Source organism: Lycium barbarum, chromosome 6 (assembly GCF_019175385.1).
Source record: "Lycium barbarum isolate Lr01 chromosome 6, ASM1917538v2, whole genome shotgun sequence".
Taxonomy (NCBI): Eukaryota; Viridiplantae; Streptophyta; class Magnoliopsida; order Solanales; family Solanaceae; genus Lycium; species Lycium barbarum.
The window spans coordinates 131,938,234-131,952,903 of NC_083342.1; the positions used below are offsets into that span (position 1 = coordinate 131,938,234).

General features: G+C 36.7%; 2 protein-coding genes across 3 annotated transcripts; both read left to right on the top strand.

Annotated features, from left to right (window-relative positions):
• The first annotated feature begins 1,708 nt into the window (after positions 1-1,708).
• LOC132599061 (CDPK-related kinase 5-like) lies at positions 1,709-8,806 on the top strand. Its single transcript, XM_060312287.1, has 11 exons — positions 1,709-2,462; positions 3,837-3,967; positions 4,239-4,280; positions 4,389-4,497; positions 5,718-5,796; positions 5,881-6,177; positions 6,254-6,366; positions 7,513-7,620; positions 7,712-7,774; positions 7,863-8,030; positions 8,146-8,806. The coding sequence occupies exons 1-11, from the start codon at positions 1,935-1,937 to the stop codon at positions 8,284-8,286; spliced, it is 1,779 nt and encodes a 592-aa protein (XP_060168270.1). The 5' UTR covers positions 1,709-1,934; the 3' UTR covers positions 8,287-8,806.
• A 1,304-nt stretch (positions 8,807-10,110) lies between these two features.
• On the top strand, positions 10,111-14,371 carry LOC132599062 (pentatricopeptide repeat-containing protein At5g39710). Of its 2 annotated transcripts, none has more exons than XM_060312288.1 (3): positions 10,111-12,779; positions 13,100-13,220; positions 13,504-14,371. In XM_060312288.1, the coding sequence occupies exon 1, from the start codon at positions 10,240-10,242 to the stop codon at positions 12,529-12,531; it is 2,292 nt and encodes a 763-aa protein (XP_060168271.1). In that variant the 5' UTR covers positions 10,111-10,239; the 3' UTR covers positions 12,532-12,779; positions 13,100-13,220; positions 13,504-14,371. The 2 variants fall into 2 exon arrangements, with proteins under 2 accessions (XP_060168271.1, XP_060168272.1); XM_060312289.1 differs by having other exon boundaries at positions 13,105-13,220.
• Positions 14,372-14,670: the final 299 nt, after the last annotated feature.

Sequence of the window (14,670 nt, forward strand, 5' to 3'; positions counted from 1 at the left end):
CACATAACAAAGATTAAGTAGTCACAAAATCAGGATTTTTTATTAAAAATATAGGAGTTCTCCATACATTTCTTTTTAAAAAATAAAAATTAGAGAAAAGAACCATGCATCACTGGCAGGCCAAAAATAGTGGGGGCTAAAGGCGGACCTCTCATTTCACAAAACTTGAACAAATTCTACTTCTTTCTTCTTAGGCCTAATCCCAATAAATGTGGTCACTGCCAGACAGTGTGAAGCTAATTGCCTAATTCTATCCAAGGAAAACGCCTCCTTTTTACCCCACATGGAGCTTTCAAAAATAGAAAATGATACAAATCAAGTAAGATGACTACCTTCTTCAACATTGTACCAAAAAACATAAGATTTGGCATTTCTACTGAACTAGTATGTTTTTAATGGTGTGATAATAAGGTAGCATTTGGTTTAAAAAATTGAAGATGATCTTTTTGCAACAAAAAGAATCAGTTTTTTTTCACAAACAAACAAAACAAATTAAGCCTAAAAGCTAAAAGTTTTTCATTTTTTTTTGTTGACGTAAATTGAAATAGGATTCCCAATTATTAAAGATTATGATGGAAGGATAAGTATAACTTTACCTAATAGACTTGGTTCAAGCTCCGGAATTGTTGAGAGTCCCGCACCTAGGATTTAAGGAATGGTTGATTTCTTTATATAGTTTGGACAATTCTCACCTCTTAAGCTATACATTTTAGGGTTAAGTTAGGCGTAATATCCATTTTCTTAATAGGAATTTAGTTGATCTGATAGGAAGCTTTACTTATAAAGCGAGACTTAATGGTATGAATTCAGATTAATTATACATTCTAAAAAATGTATATTACATACGCAGCCCCTTAAACTTTCAGCAAAATTCATTTAGACATTTGAACTACACTTTGTTCCAATTGGGTATTTTTGGTCTACATCAACCTCGGTTAGAAAACGCTTGGGGTTTTACGAATTATTAAGATGAATACGTATATTTTTGGTCTACACCAACCCCGGTTAGAAAACGCATGGGGTTTTACGACTTATTAAGGTGAATACGTATAATTAAAGGAGATAACATATTTTATGTGATTAACTTAACCACCTAATAGACTCTCGAGTGCATGTGCCAAAAAAAAATTGAATTGAACATGTCTAATTGGAACATTTTATTATGTGTGCAAGTGCTGAATTAGAACAAGTCTTAGTTTGAGCGTCTAAATGAACTTTTCTAGCAAGCCTATGTATTAAGTACCCGTTTGGCCATGAGAAATATTCATTTTTTTCTGTAACTTTTTTTCACTTTATTTGAGACTCGGTGTTTGGGCATGAAAATTCCAAATACAACTTTATTTTTTTGAAAAACACCTAAAACACTATATTCATTTTTTTTCACTTTCAGTATATTCAAATGACCAAATATTCTTTACAAAAACTACAACTAACACAACTCGATTTTCAGCTCCAACTTTAAAATTTCAAATAACACATTGCGGGGGGTTTCAAACCGCCGCAAACCTTAAAAATAACCCCGCAATTTAAGGTTTTTTTTGTAGTGACGCCTTAGCAGGTGTTCTAGAAATTATAGTAAAAAGCGTAGGATTCCCAAAATTCCACAAGAGGAGAGTGGTGGCAATTAGAGCATAGTTAATTGGGCAGTAAATTCTCACGTGGATGACGCGTGGCTTTAGACATAAAGTACCTTAGAGCAGCTCCCCCCCTACCATCCATCCATCCATCCATTATAACGGAGCTCTCTACCCAACCCCCTTTTGGAGCTTTGCCGATTCGGACATATGATAAACATACATCCATTGTTGTACATACATCTCAATCTTCTAACCACCGTTGTCTCTACCTATTTTTTCTTTCCTCTTCACCATAGTTCTTGATTCTTGAATTTATAAACTATGTTTTCCCACTAACCTCCTATTCCAAGAATCACCATGGGTGCTTGTACCTCAAAACCTCCAAAACCCAACCCTTATTCCCCACAAGATATCCTTCCACCACCTGAAACTACAAACATCAATGACCCCCAAAAAGACAACAACAACAATGAAGCAAAGAAATCACCTTTTTTCCCTTTTTACTCTCCAAGTCCTGCTCGTTTTTTCCTATCCAAGAAATCACCTGCCCGTCAGTCTTCTGCTTCTTCTAAGAGTGCTAGCTCTACTCCAGCAAGGTTGTTTAAACGCCCTTTCCCACCTCCTTCTCCTGCAAAACACATTAAAGCTTTGCTTTTGAGAAGACATGGTAGTGTTAAGCCTAATGCTGCAACTATTCCTGAAGGAGAGGAAACTGAAGGTGCTAATTTGGATAAGAGTTTTGGGTTTTCTAAACAGTTTACGAGTAAGTACGAAATTGGTGAGGAAGTTGGTAGAGGGCATTTTGGGTATACTTGTTCTGCTATTCTCAAGAAAGGTGAATTAAAGGGTCAACAAGTTGCTGTTAAGGTCATTCCAAAAGCCAAGGTAGAGCCTTTCTTTCTTGTTCCTTCTAATTATAATGCAACTTAAGTGTTATATGCATATTGAATTACTTACATGTATGATCCTTGAAGTGCATGGTTGGAAAAGTTGTCATTTTTAGGAGTCTATTTGCTTTGATTAAAATTCTGTTGAGTTATAGTTTTGTTCTATCTTTCTCTGCCATTAGATCATCCTCTTACTCTGTTTACTTTCCCCACCGCCAAGAAGTATTTTAGTATTTAATTTATTCTCCCCTTTATTTGAGAATTTGGGGCTTTTTCACTTATAATTTTGGTGATTCAAATGAAAGTTCCATATTCTCAAGTTACTTTTACTTTTTTTATTATCCAGCCTCCCCTTTTTTTGGCCATAAGCTCTCCTTTTCCAGGAAATTGCTATTAAGTGCTGTATTGTTCTTGTTTTGTAGTAGTAGCTTTTTATTAGAAATTCCAACTGGAATTTATTGGGGTCCATGAAATATTTGAAAAAAAGGTATTGTGGCTTTCACTATTTAATATAGGGTTGGTGGCTTTTGAGCATTATAGAATTGCAATGTCTTGTCCATTTGCTTTTGATGAAAACATTAATCAATTAGCAAACTTACTTAGTATTGTGTCCTGGTCTGACTCTTTGTTCACAAAATCACCTATGCAAGTTAAGTTATTCATATCTTTCTCAGAACTTCAAGGGCTGACTTTCCATATGTGGACTGATGTAAGTCACTGCTTTAAAAACTGGGAAAAGTTTTAACTTATCAAAAGAAAAAGGAAAGAGGAACATTGCATATGATTATCTTTTTGCTCCAAGAGCTCGTCTTTAAAAGGTGCCAGTATCATCACTTGGAAAAGGAAATAATATACAAACTGATCATATATAATTTTTGAAGGGAAAAATAAATATGTCTTAGACCAAATGAGAGACTCAATCACACTATTATGCTTCATTCTGTTTATATCAATAATTATCAGGAAGGTGGATATTTGTGTTGGAGGAGCTTCTGCTTTATGCCAGTAAATTGAAAGACTATAAATTCATGAAATAACTATTTGGTTGCTTAAAAGATTTTGTAGTAGACTACTTAAGAACAAAGAAAAAGAAAAGGTTTCAGTAGTAGAAATTTTGCGACTTGACCTCATAAGAGATATCATGTCATATTTTGTAGCTTTCTGATGGAGTTAGATTATTGTTAATGGTGACTTATGACCCATTATATTTGTCTAAAGTAAAATGGATTCACTTTTGGAGGTTTAAGTTTGTCAGATGCAATTATAACTTTTTTTTTTTTTTTGGTTGTTGGTGAGATGCAATTATTCACTTCATATCTTACCCTCTTAAGTTTTAACAGCAGACTCATACTCCAATTGTGATGTCTTTCAGATGACAACAGCTATTTCCATTGAGGATGTCAGAAGGGAAGTTAAAATTTTGCGCGCCTTAACAGGTCATAACAATCTCATAAAATTCTATGATGCATTTGAAGATCGGGATAATGTCTACGTGGTGATGGAGTAAGAATCTTACCCACATATTAGTGAGATCTAATCTATTTCTTGTAAGGTTTTTCCTGTCTGTCTTAGTGATGCTTCTGGCCAGGGAATAATTTATGTAAGCACAACATGAAAGAAAGTTTGGGCATTAAGCCACAACTTAGTTACTCAAAGAAAGTGCATAACTCTAAACCTTTATAGCATCAGGCTTTAGAAAAATTTCTTTTGAATCCCTAGCATGGTCTTTTAAGAATATGAAAGCTAAGGGAATTCTTGAAATATTGCTGTTCAGGTTATGCCAAGGAGGAGAGCTCCTTGATAGAATACTTGCACGGTATGTCTTTGTTTAATTTAGGGAATTTTACTTCTAATTCATGGATTTGTTTCTTTAAAATCTTTTTTAGGGGATAGTATTTTATTTCCTTGTCATTTCTTTTGGTAGGGGTGGGAAGTACTCAGAAGAGGATGCAAAGGACGTCATGGTACAAATATTAAATGTTGTTGCATTCTGTCATCTCCAAGGTGTTGTGCACCGTGATCTTAAACCTGAGGTAAACATATTCCTCAAACTGGACTTGCAAATTAGAGCATTAGTTACTTTTTTATGTCCTCTAAAAAGAAGGGCAATGATGACTTTACTAGGACAACTAGTGAAGATAATTGGTTCTTCAGCAATTAGGCCCCCCCCCCCCCCCCCCCCCCCGCGTGTAATGCAGGACTAAGAATCCCAGGCCTAAGATTTTCAAAAAGTATATCTTTCAGGGGAAAAAGATCGCTTATAATTAATATAAACAACTCGGCCTCAAAAACTCGTTTAGATAAATACATTATCCAACCGATAAGGGCTCAATTGGGCAATACCTTCAGCAACACTGCCTGTTAAATCGTATCATAAGGCAACTGGATCTTGACCTGTCCCCTGCACTATCTTTAAAATATTCAAAAAAAATTATAGTGGATCCCTATGTAGAGAATTTAATTTATATATAAGAGATAGCATTGTCGTGCATAACTTTATACTGGGAAATTCCTTTCACTAAAGCAGTGCTACTAAGTAATTTCACTATATTCTTTCTACGAATATACTAATAGATTTGTGCATGAACCTTCTTGATTTTTCTTGTTTTGTTTCTCTCTGAATGCGCTACAAAGTGTTTGGTGATTAGTGAAGGTTATTTTATGTGTGTTCGAAACTAAAAAGAAAGCTAATTCAATCTAGAATATCTCAATATGTTAGCATACCAATGCATAATATGGATAAAAAGAAAAGAAAACAGAGATATTAGAAAATATAATATGTGCCAGCCCTTGGAATCTCGAGGACTGAAATTTCTTTGCTAATCAACGCTTGCCCTTTATTACACGTTTCAATTAAATGAAGATTTTTCCCTTTGACGACGTTACATCTACAGATACTTTCTGCCCTCACCATTTTCCTTTCAAGACACTGGCTTCTTCTGCTGAGAGTTAGCTCCAAGTGTTATTAGATTTTTCTCAAATGTTTGATGCATTAGCCTTATCTTATATTGCCAAGAATTTCTAGTTAGATGCATTTTGCGTTGTTACTGTGTATCATGGTGGTTTCATGGCTTGTGTGGTACCTTGGAAAAAAACCCTCTCTGTGCTGGTCATTTGTATAATTCTGTCCAGCCTTCCTCTCCTCCTATCTTTCCTTTCATACTTGCCTAAATAGTTTCTGACTTTTTTTAAAAGTATCATATCTCCTTTTTTTGTTGCTAAATTATCTCATATTTTCCATGTCCTCGTTCAGAATTTTCTGTTTTCGTCGAAGGATGAGTCTTCCCAGTTAAAAGCCATAGATTTTGGCTTATCAGATTTTGTAAGACCAGGTTAGTTTCCACCATGCAGATTTGTATGAAGTCTAATGTTTGTCTTCTCCATTAAACATTTAAATATAAATATGATGTATGCAGATGAGAAGCTTAATGACATTGTTGGAAGTGCATATTACGTGGCACCGGAAGTTTTGCACAGATCATATGGTATAGAGGCTGATGTCTGGAGTATAGGTGTGATAGCATATATTCTTCTGTGTGGTAGTCGTCCTTTTTGGGCTCGCACAGAGTCTGGAATCTTCAGGGCTGTTTTAAAGGCTGATCCAACTTATGACGAAGCACCTTGGCCTACGCTAACTTTGGAGGCTAAAGATTTTGTCAAGCGACTATTGAATAAAGATCCTAGGAAAAGAATGAGTGCCGCTCAAGCTTTATGTGAGTCTGTACTCCAGTGAAATTTTTTGGCATTCTTTTTCTTCATATTGCCTCTTCTCATGACCCTCTTGTGCAGGTCATCCTTGGATGCGGAATCACAGTGGTGCAAAACTACCACTTGATATCCTTATATTTCGACTCATGAAAGCATATATGCGATCATCCTCTTTGCGTAAGGCTGCTTTAAGGGTGTGTATATTATTTAAGCTGGAACTATTGATTGAACCTGATATATCTGTCTCTGCCTTGATAGCCGAACTATTTATGGTTTCCTTTATCTTTTGGTTTTAGCTTCGAAATAGTTTATAAGGTTTTTAAATTATCTTTGCCTTTTGTCTTTGGTGAAGGTTTCTGTGATTACTTCTTTTGATAAGTAATAAGGTTTCGTACAAAACGTAGTGGTACCCTGTCATGTCTAACTAGGAATCAGTATCCTGTACACATACTCTTAACATACGGCTAAGTATTTCTCTTGTTGCCTTCAAAATTCTGTTGTTTCCTTTATGCCAGACAGTCCACCAGGTAATCTGGTTATAGTATTCCAAAATTTGAGGGATTTCTTTTGGGGACAATCTCGTTCCAGCAAGTAAGGAACTCTTGAGTTGAGAGCGGCATAATCCAACTCATGCCAAGAATAGCAAAAAATAAACCCCACAACTGAGAAGTGACCTTGCAGTGAAGAAAAAGGTGATTTTCATCTTCAGGATGGTCTTCGCAGAGAGGACATCTACTTGAGTTGAAAGTCTCTTCTCTGAAGGTTGTTTTGAGTGAGGCAGACCTCCTTAGCCACTAACCAAGAGATGCAGGAGACTTTCAGGGGAGTGTTATTAAACCAGATTTGATTCCAAGGCGAAGGAGCAAAGTTGTCGTTAAAAGACAGCAATTTTGTAGCAAGATTTCACCCAAAAAGACCCTAATTGCTTTTCAGTGATGCAAATTACAAGTTCATTTTTTTTAGCTCTTGCTGATCACACAGGATCGCATGACTCTTCATCTGTGAAATCTTAGTTAAGATTGCTATTGTTATTGACAAGTTTGCTCTGTAGCTAATGACCTTTTGAAAGGGTATCTATGAAATTTTACTTGTAGCACATTGGAGAACAATCCATGTTGTTGATTAAATTGATGAAATTTGAAATTTCTTGTTGCGTCTGTTTAGAGTTAGTTTGGGGTGTTGTCTTGCTATGGCAATGCTGCTTGATGCTGTACTTTTTAAAAGTTCTGCTGATTTATATAAGTTTGATATGATGATTCGCCTTCTTTTACTGGCTCTGATGCTTATGTCTTGGTAGCATTTGACTTGGTGAATTGCACCTAATACTTTTCCTTTCACAGGCGTTGTCGAAAACTTTGACAGCAGATGAACTGTTCTATCTAAAGGAGCAATTTGCATTGCTGGAGCCAGACAAATTTGGCAGCATAAAGCTAGAAAATATAAAAACTGTTAGTATCTAGACTCTTTCATCTTCAGCTATTCTGCTCTGTTTGCTCAAGCCTGAAGGTCTTATCTCCTTACTCTTTTTGTTCCGTATAGGCGCTAATGAAATATGGAACAGATGCTATGAAGGAGTCACGGATTCCAGATTTTCTTGCCTCGGTACTGACACAACCACCATTTGTGTGTTTCCCTGCTTCTTTAGTGCTTCTGTGTTATGAATAGTGGTTTTTGATGTTTTCTTTAACAGCTAAATGCACTTCAATATAGAAAGATGGATTTTGAAGAATTCTGTGCAGCTACCTTAAGTGTTCATCAGTTGGAAGCTCTTGAGCGCTGGGAGCAACATGCTAGGTGTGCGTATGAAATTTTTGACAAGGATGGCAATAGGGCTATTGTTATAGAAGAACTTGCATCCGTAAGTTTCCTTTTGTTTTGTATCTCTTGTCACTTGGACTTTTTGAGAATACAGAATACGTACTGTATGTTTCATTATTTTACTGCCTAACATTGTGATCAAATCTCGCTTTCAGGAACTTGGACTGGGTCCTTCAATACCAGTTCATGCAGTCCTTCACGACTGGATAAGGCATACAGATGGAAAGCTAAGTTTTCTTGGTTTTGTGAAACTGTTGCATGGTCCTTCCACCCGAGGACTTGCAAAGGTGCAGTAACAATTGAAAAGCTTTCAAGACTGCCCAATATACCAAGAGTCTAGACATTGTGGTTGAGATAATCTTCAAGCATTTCAACATTACAGATATCAGCCACCTTGCACTGAAATGTCAAAAATCCTCAGCCTGCTCTGAATTCGATTTGTGGAGTATGTTTGATTCACGGGTTTCACTTTAAGAGCACGTATTGATAGCTTTTACTTCCACACCATATAGTGTAAAGATTTCTGGCGGTGTGCGGGTAAACACATGGCTGATTGGATTTGGAGTTGTTTGTTACTGAGGGGAATGGTCCTAGTTGCAACTCCTGTCAACAGGGATTAACAAGATGTAGTTACTAGTTTGCCACTTAAATTGGGATTGTAGTCTCAGTATAGAATCATAGGGCCTTAGTTTATTGGATGATTTAGTTAATTGATTTCTATTTATTGTCCAGTTTGAGTCCAGGCTAAAGTTGCCTGCCAGTTGAATTGTATCTTCTTTCCTAGCAGATAAAGGTGCTTCTGTTTCCGGTGCCTAATTATCTCAACTCCATAACTTGAGGCTGTTAGATCATCTCATCACCTGAACTGAAAATTGCAGCAGGCCTCAACAGTTTTAGGAAGTTTTTTTTTTTTTTTTTTTTTTAAACTAATGTACTTCAAAGCACGAGTTCATGCTAAGATTGCGAGTACTAAAAGGTTTAAAGAGGTTGAAGAAAAAGTTTAAATTGGAAACCAAATAACTAAAATAATGCTGCCTAACGTAATACATCCCACAATCAATGCGAAGTTAATGGATATGGATATGGATATGAGCCGCACGAGTATATGACATGATATTTTCACCACCTCTGCTTTTTGTGGTAGCCTATTTAAAAGTGTTTTTAGATTAAGTACTTTGGCGAGAAGCAAATCAATTAATTTTAAAAATATTTTTGATCAACAATTAGTGTTTGGTCAAACTTTTAAAAAATGCTTCTGTGTGTATTTTTTGAAAAGTGTTTTTCCAAAAAAGTACTCTAGTTTTTAATTTCTGCTATTTTCCATAAACACTTATTTTCCCAAAAAGCTTTGCCAAATACTTTTTTTTTTTTTTAAAATAGGTATTTTTGACCCTCGAAAAATTTGGCGAAACAGGCTATGAGTATATCAATCATCACACTTTTTCTGGTGTCCCGCTCAAAGCCCAATACCTGCTTTGAAGCAGACTAATTTGGATTCACATAGAAACATAGGATAATCTAGGAGTATGAGTATATCAATCATCACACTTTTCCTGGTGTCCCGCTCAAAGCCCAATACCTGCTTTGAAGCAGACTAATTTGGATTCACATAGAAACATAGGATAACCTAGGAGTACTGGATCACTATATCCCTTAGCATTTTTTTTTTTTGGTTTCTATGTGGTGGTTGGTATTCATTTTGGGGTCCGATTAATTTGAATTCGCGCCGAAAAGTCTCAATTTTGGAGGTAAAATGGTCTCTATCAGAGGTGACTTCATACTCGAGGCTCGAACTCAAACTAACTCTACTTTAACAAAACTCATTTTGGTGTTAAATTAGAATATTGTGATGGAACTCTGAAAATTATTGTCACTAGTTAAAAAACAAAAATGACTATATAAGGCAGCTTATGCACCCTTACTCATAGATTTAGAGTTCGAGCCCTAAAAATAAAAAATCTTGTTAGGAGCGCTTTCCCATACATTCGCCTAACACGATGGGAATTCGAATTAGCCGGGGCTCAATGCAGATACTGAATATTGAATACCAGATGAGAAAACAAAACAAAAAAAAGAACAAGCCCTGTTGTATATATCATTAGTTCAAATTGCATTCTGGGAATTAAAATTTACAAACTGTAGTACCTAAGTGGGAAAAAAATACGATTCCACGTTTCAATACGACGACTCTAATGCCACCTACGATTTCTGTATAAGCTTAAGTTATTTTCTTGTAAGGAGTACATGTTATGACAGTAGCCTTTTCCGAGATGCTACTTGTTAAACCTTACCGGAGAGGCCTCCATAGCAAAACCCTACACTCACCATCCGACAGCCTTTTTGTCAACAGGGCACTTTCCATTCTCAAAGGCCACGACCCAATTCCTTTGAACTCCTTATCTTCCCAATTTACCCCTCAATATGCTTCTTCCTTACTTTTCCAATGCCAGTTTGATAAACCCCTTGCTCTAAGATTCATTAACTGGGCACGTAACCGCCATTTCTTCAACAACCTTCAATGCAAATGCATTTCCATTCATATCCTCACTCGTTTCAAGCTCTACAAAACTGCTCAGTCCCTTGCTCAAGACATCGCTTTGAAATTCGAGGGTGAAACCGTCTTTTCCACTCTCAGGGATACTTACCATTCTTGCAAGTCCAGTTCTGCTGTCTTTGATTTGATGGTAAAATCTTATTCTCATTTGAAAATGATTGATAGAGCTATGAATGTGTTTGAATTAGCTAAGTCTAATGGGTTTATGCTTACTGTTTTATCGTATAATTCCATTCTTGATGCGTTGATCAGGGTTTCCTGTAATGGGGGGTCTTTTGAATTAGCTCTAAAGTTTTATGATGATATGGTTAAATCTGGGGTTTCACCCAATGTGTATACTTATAATATTATGATCCGAGGGCTTTGTCGGAAAGGGGATTTGCAAAAGGGTTTGGTTGTTTTCGATGAGATGGAAAAAAGTGGCTGCTTGAGAAATGTTGTAACTTATAACACCGTAATAGGTGGTTATTGTAAGATAGGTAAGGTTGATGAGGCAGTCGAATTGTTGAAACTGATGCAAGTTAGGAATTTGGAACCGAGTGTGGTCACGTATAATGCTATTATTAATGGGTTGTGTCGAGGAGGAAGGATGAAAGAGACGAGTGAGATTTTGGAAGAGATGAGGGGAAGGGGATTAATGCCTGACGAGGTGACATATAACACACTGGTAAATGGCTACTGTAGGGAGGGTAATTTTCATCAAGCACTTGTTTTGCATTCGGAAATGTTAAGGAATGGGTTGTCTCCAGATGTTGTGACCTATACTTCTTTGATTAATAGCATGTGCAAAACCGGGAATTTGCAACGTGCAATGGAATTCTTCGATCAATTGCGTGCTAGAGGGTTATATCCCAATGATAGAACTTACACAACATTGATTGTTGGCTTTTCTCAGCAGGGTTTTATGAATGAGGCTTATAAAGTTTTGAATGAAATGATTTCAAATGGCTTTTCCCCTTCAATTGTGACTTATAATGCTTTAATTAATGGGCATTGTGCAGTGGGCAGGATGGAAGATGCTCTAAGTGTGACTCAAGAGATGGAACGGAGAAGGCTTGTCCCAGATGTTGTAACTTATAGTACAATAATATCTGGATTTTGTAGAAATGGTGAGTTGGAAAGAGCATTCGGTGTTAAGAAGCAGATGGTTGACAAAGGAGTTTTACCTGATGTTATTACTTATTCATCCCTAATCCAAGGTCTTTGTCAGCAGCAAAGGCTGACTGAAGCTTGTGAACTTTTCCAAGAGATGTTGAGAGTAGGTCCACAACCTGATAAGTTTACATATACTACACTTATTGGTGCATACTGTGCAACTGGGGATATCAAAGGTGCTCTTCACCTGCATAACGAAATGATCTGTAAGGGTTTCTTTCCTGATGTTGTCACTTACAGTGTCCTAATCAATGGGCTTAACAAACAAGCTCGCACTAGGGAAGCAAAGCGGCTTCTGTTCAAGTTGTTGTATGAGCAATCAGTGCCGAATAGTGTCACTTATGACATGCTGATAGAAAGTTGCAGAGATCTTGAATTTAAGAGTGCGGTAGATCTTATTAAAGGATTCTGCATGAAAGGTTTGTTGAATGAAGCTGACCGAGTTTTTGAGTTGATGCTGCAAAAACACAAGAAGCCAAGTGAAGCAGCTTATAACCTACTTATACACGGTCATTCCAGGGGTGGGAATATGCATAGAGCCTTGAATCTTTACAGAGAAATGGTGAATCTTGGCTTTGTTCCTCATACAGTAAGCATTATTGGGCTGATGAAAGAACTTTTTAATGAAGGGATGAGTGAAGAATTAAACCAAGTAATTCAAAGCACGTTGGAAACCTGTAAACTTGCTGATGGTGAGCTAGCTAAAGTTATTGTTGAGGTGAACTACAAGGAAGGAAACATGGATGCAGTATTCAATGCGCTTACTGATATGGCCAAGGATGGCCTTCTTCCAAATAGTGGGAAAACCGCTTTTTGTCGCATGCCACAATAAAGTAACTATCATCTACAAATAATCACACAACTTTTGCCATGCATGAGGTAGAGTGCATCAAGCAGCAGGAAACGTGGTCGCAAGTTGCAACAAATTGATTCCCTCTCCTTTGGGTTTATCATGCCATTGTGAACGTGGGAGAATGAGTTGCTGGAGAGCCATTACTTTACTCAGATAAACAACATTCTTTCGAGACGGTTTAATTCCCACTTTGCTTGTAAATTGAACAACTTCTCACATGCTAGAAGGTCAGATATTAAACTCTTTTATTTTTGGACTTAGCACATACCTCAATTTTTGTTTATTTTTCCTGCACATTAACTTCGGCATAAACAGACTTTTTATACTTTCTTGAAGAATTTTAAATATATTTAGTTTTAGGTTCTCATGCTTGGGAATTTCAATGTACAAATGCAAAGTTTTTGGGTTTTTTCTCTTCCCAGCATCTGTGTCACAAATTCCATCTAATGCATTGCCTATTCTGCATGCTGATTAACTGGCCTTGTCAACTGATGCACCTATGTTCCTATTGTCTATCTCTATTACATCTGCTATATTTTATTGGTAGGTCAGTTCCATATTCCAGCAACGCATTGACAAAAGGCTGAACAGACGTTTTGAATTCCTTCCAGCTACAAGTAGGGTGCTTATTTGAACAGGTGAAACAAGACGCAGAGAAGGAATTCCAGGTATGATATCTTTCGATAATACGTTTGGTTCTCATAGTACAACTACATTAGACAATGACATGATTGTAGATGAAAGAGCAATATAATTATTCCTAAACAAACCATGCTGTTATTGTTTAACTCTTGTTGCCAGTAATTTAATTCATCTTTATGGGATGGTTAAGAACAAAGATACTTTAATCGAATTGTCACATGTTAAAGGCCCAGAACACTAGCCCAGATGGTCATACTTGAAGTCTTGGTCATAATGTAAAATGGTATTAACATCCTTTGAATTTCTCAGGGTCATTGGTCGTGAAGTTCCGCTATAGAAGCTGGTGCATGTTGCTTCTAGTGTGGGATGTACCTAATGTTGGTGCTCAGTGTCAAGCTTGTGAAGCTGCGCATTTTAATACCAGTTAAATCAGTCCTTTGTTGCATTTTCACAAAGGATCCGTGGCAAGCCTGTCAGACCTGATTGCTTCATAGAGTGCGAAATAGAAATCGTATCTGAAGTTCTCCATTGAATCTGAGAGCTTATTGTCTGAAGTAAGAACCAACACTTATATACAAAGGACTGGACGTTGATTATTTGGTCAAACATTGGCGGCTTCTTCTGTTCTTCATTGCAACATCAGCAAATTCATTCTCAAAGGAAGCTCTGAAGCTACTTGGATGGGCATAGTCCTTCAAGATCATGTCACCTGTTCTTTGGAAAGTCTAGTTGCGGTTTATTATTTGCTTTAACGCAGTTCTGTCCATTAGGACATTATATTTGGTTCACATCTGTTTTATTGCTAGTCTTCTACTTCCAGGGAAACACAACAGATGAAATGGGCTGTCCAGCTCTGTCCTATAGAACCGATAGTTTCCCTGGTTGTAACAAGTCCGTTGTTAAACCTCCTCTCCTCCTCCCCACCCTCCCAAAAACCCTGCCCCAGGGAAAAAGAAAAGCTGAATAAACATCTCTTATGTTATGGATGAAATGGTGCAAAGGGTTTTACGATCCATTAAAATATTTTTTAGTTATATAGTGCCTTCCTTAGGAGATGGTAATGTATAACATATGAGATCTTTGCAGGATGATTCTATCCTATTCAAATTGTAATTGGTTATAGGAGATAATGAAAAAATTGCAATGAGAGAGACAATGGTTGTGGCTTCACATTAAATACCTTTACTGCATTAATAGCTCTAATTTGTCTTTACAATTGACTATAATCTTGGTTAATCTTTGATTTTTGATAGTAAGCAAGTCTAGCAAGATTTTATCGGATGTCCGAAACTAGCAAGTTTAGCAAGATGTCTGAATGAGATGTCCTGTAATAGCGTAATGTTCCGATTTTTCCCTCCCACAGAACAAATCCTCCCTACTTGAGAAATCCCCCATTTCTTTATATTGCATTGGACTTTGATCTTGTTCAAGTATTTGGCGAATTAGTTCTTGGAAAAAATAAAAAAAATGATGGCA

Coding starts and splice junctions, on each gene's coding strand:
- LOC132599062 (XM_060312288.1), top strand. CDS start 10,240: ATGACAGTAGCCTTTTCCGAGATGCTACTTGTTAAACCTTACCGGAGA.
- LOC132599061 (XM_060312287.1), top strand. CDS start 1,935: ATGGGTGCTTGTACCTCAAAACCTCCAAAACCCAACCCTTATTCCCCA. Junction 2,463..3,836: donor AGGTCATTCCAAAAGCCAAG/GTAGAGCCTTTC, acceptor GATGTCTTTCAG/ATGACAACAGCTATTTCCAT. Junction 8,031..8,145: donor TTATAGAAGAACTTGCATCC/GTAAGTTTCCTT, acceptor TCTCGCTTTCAG/GAACTTGGACTGGGTCCTTC.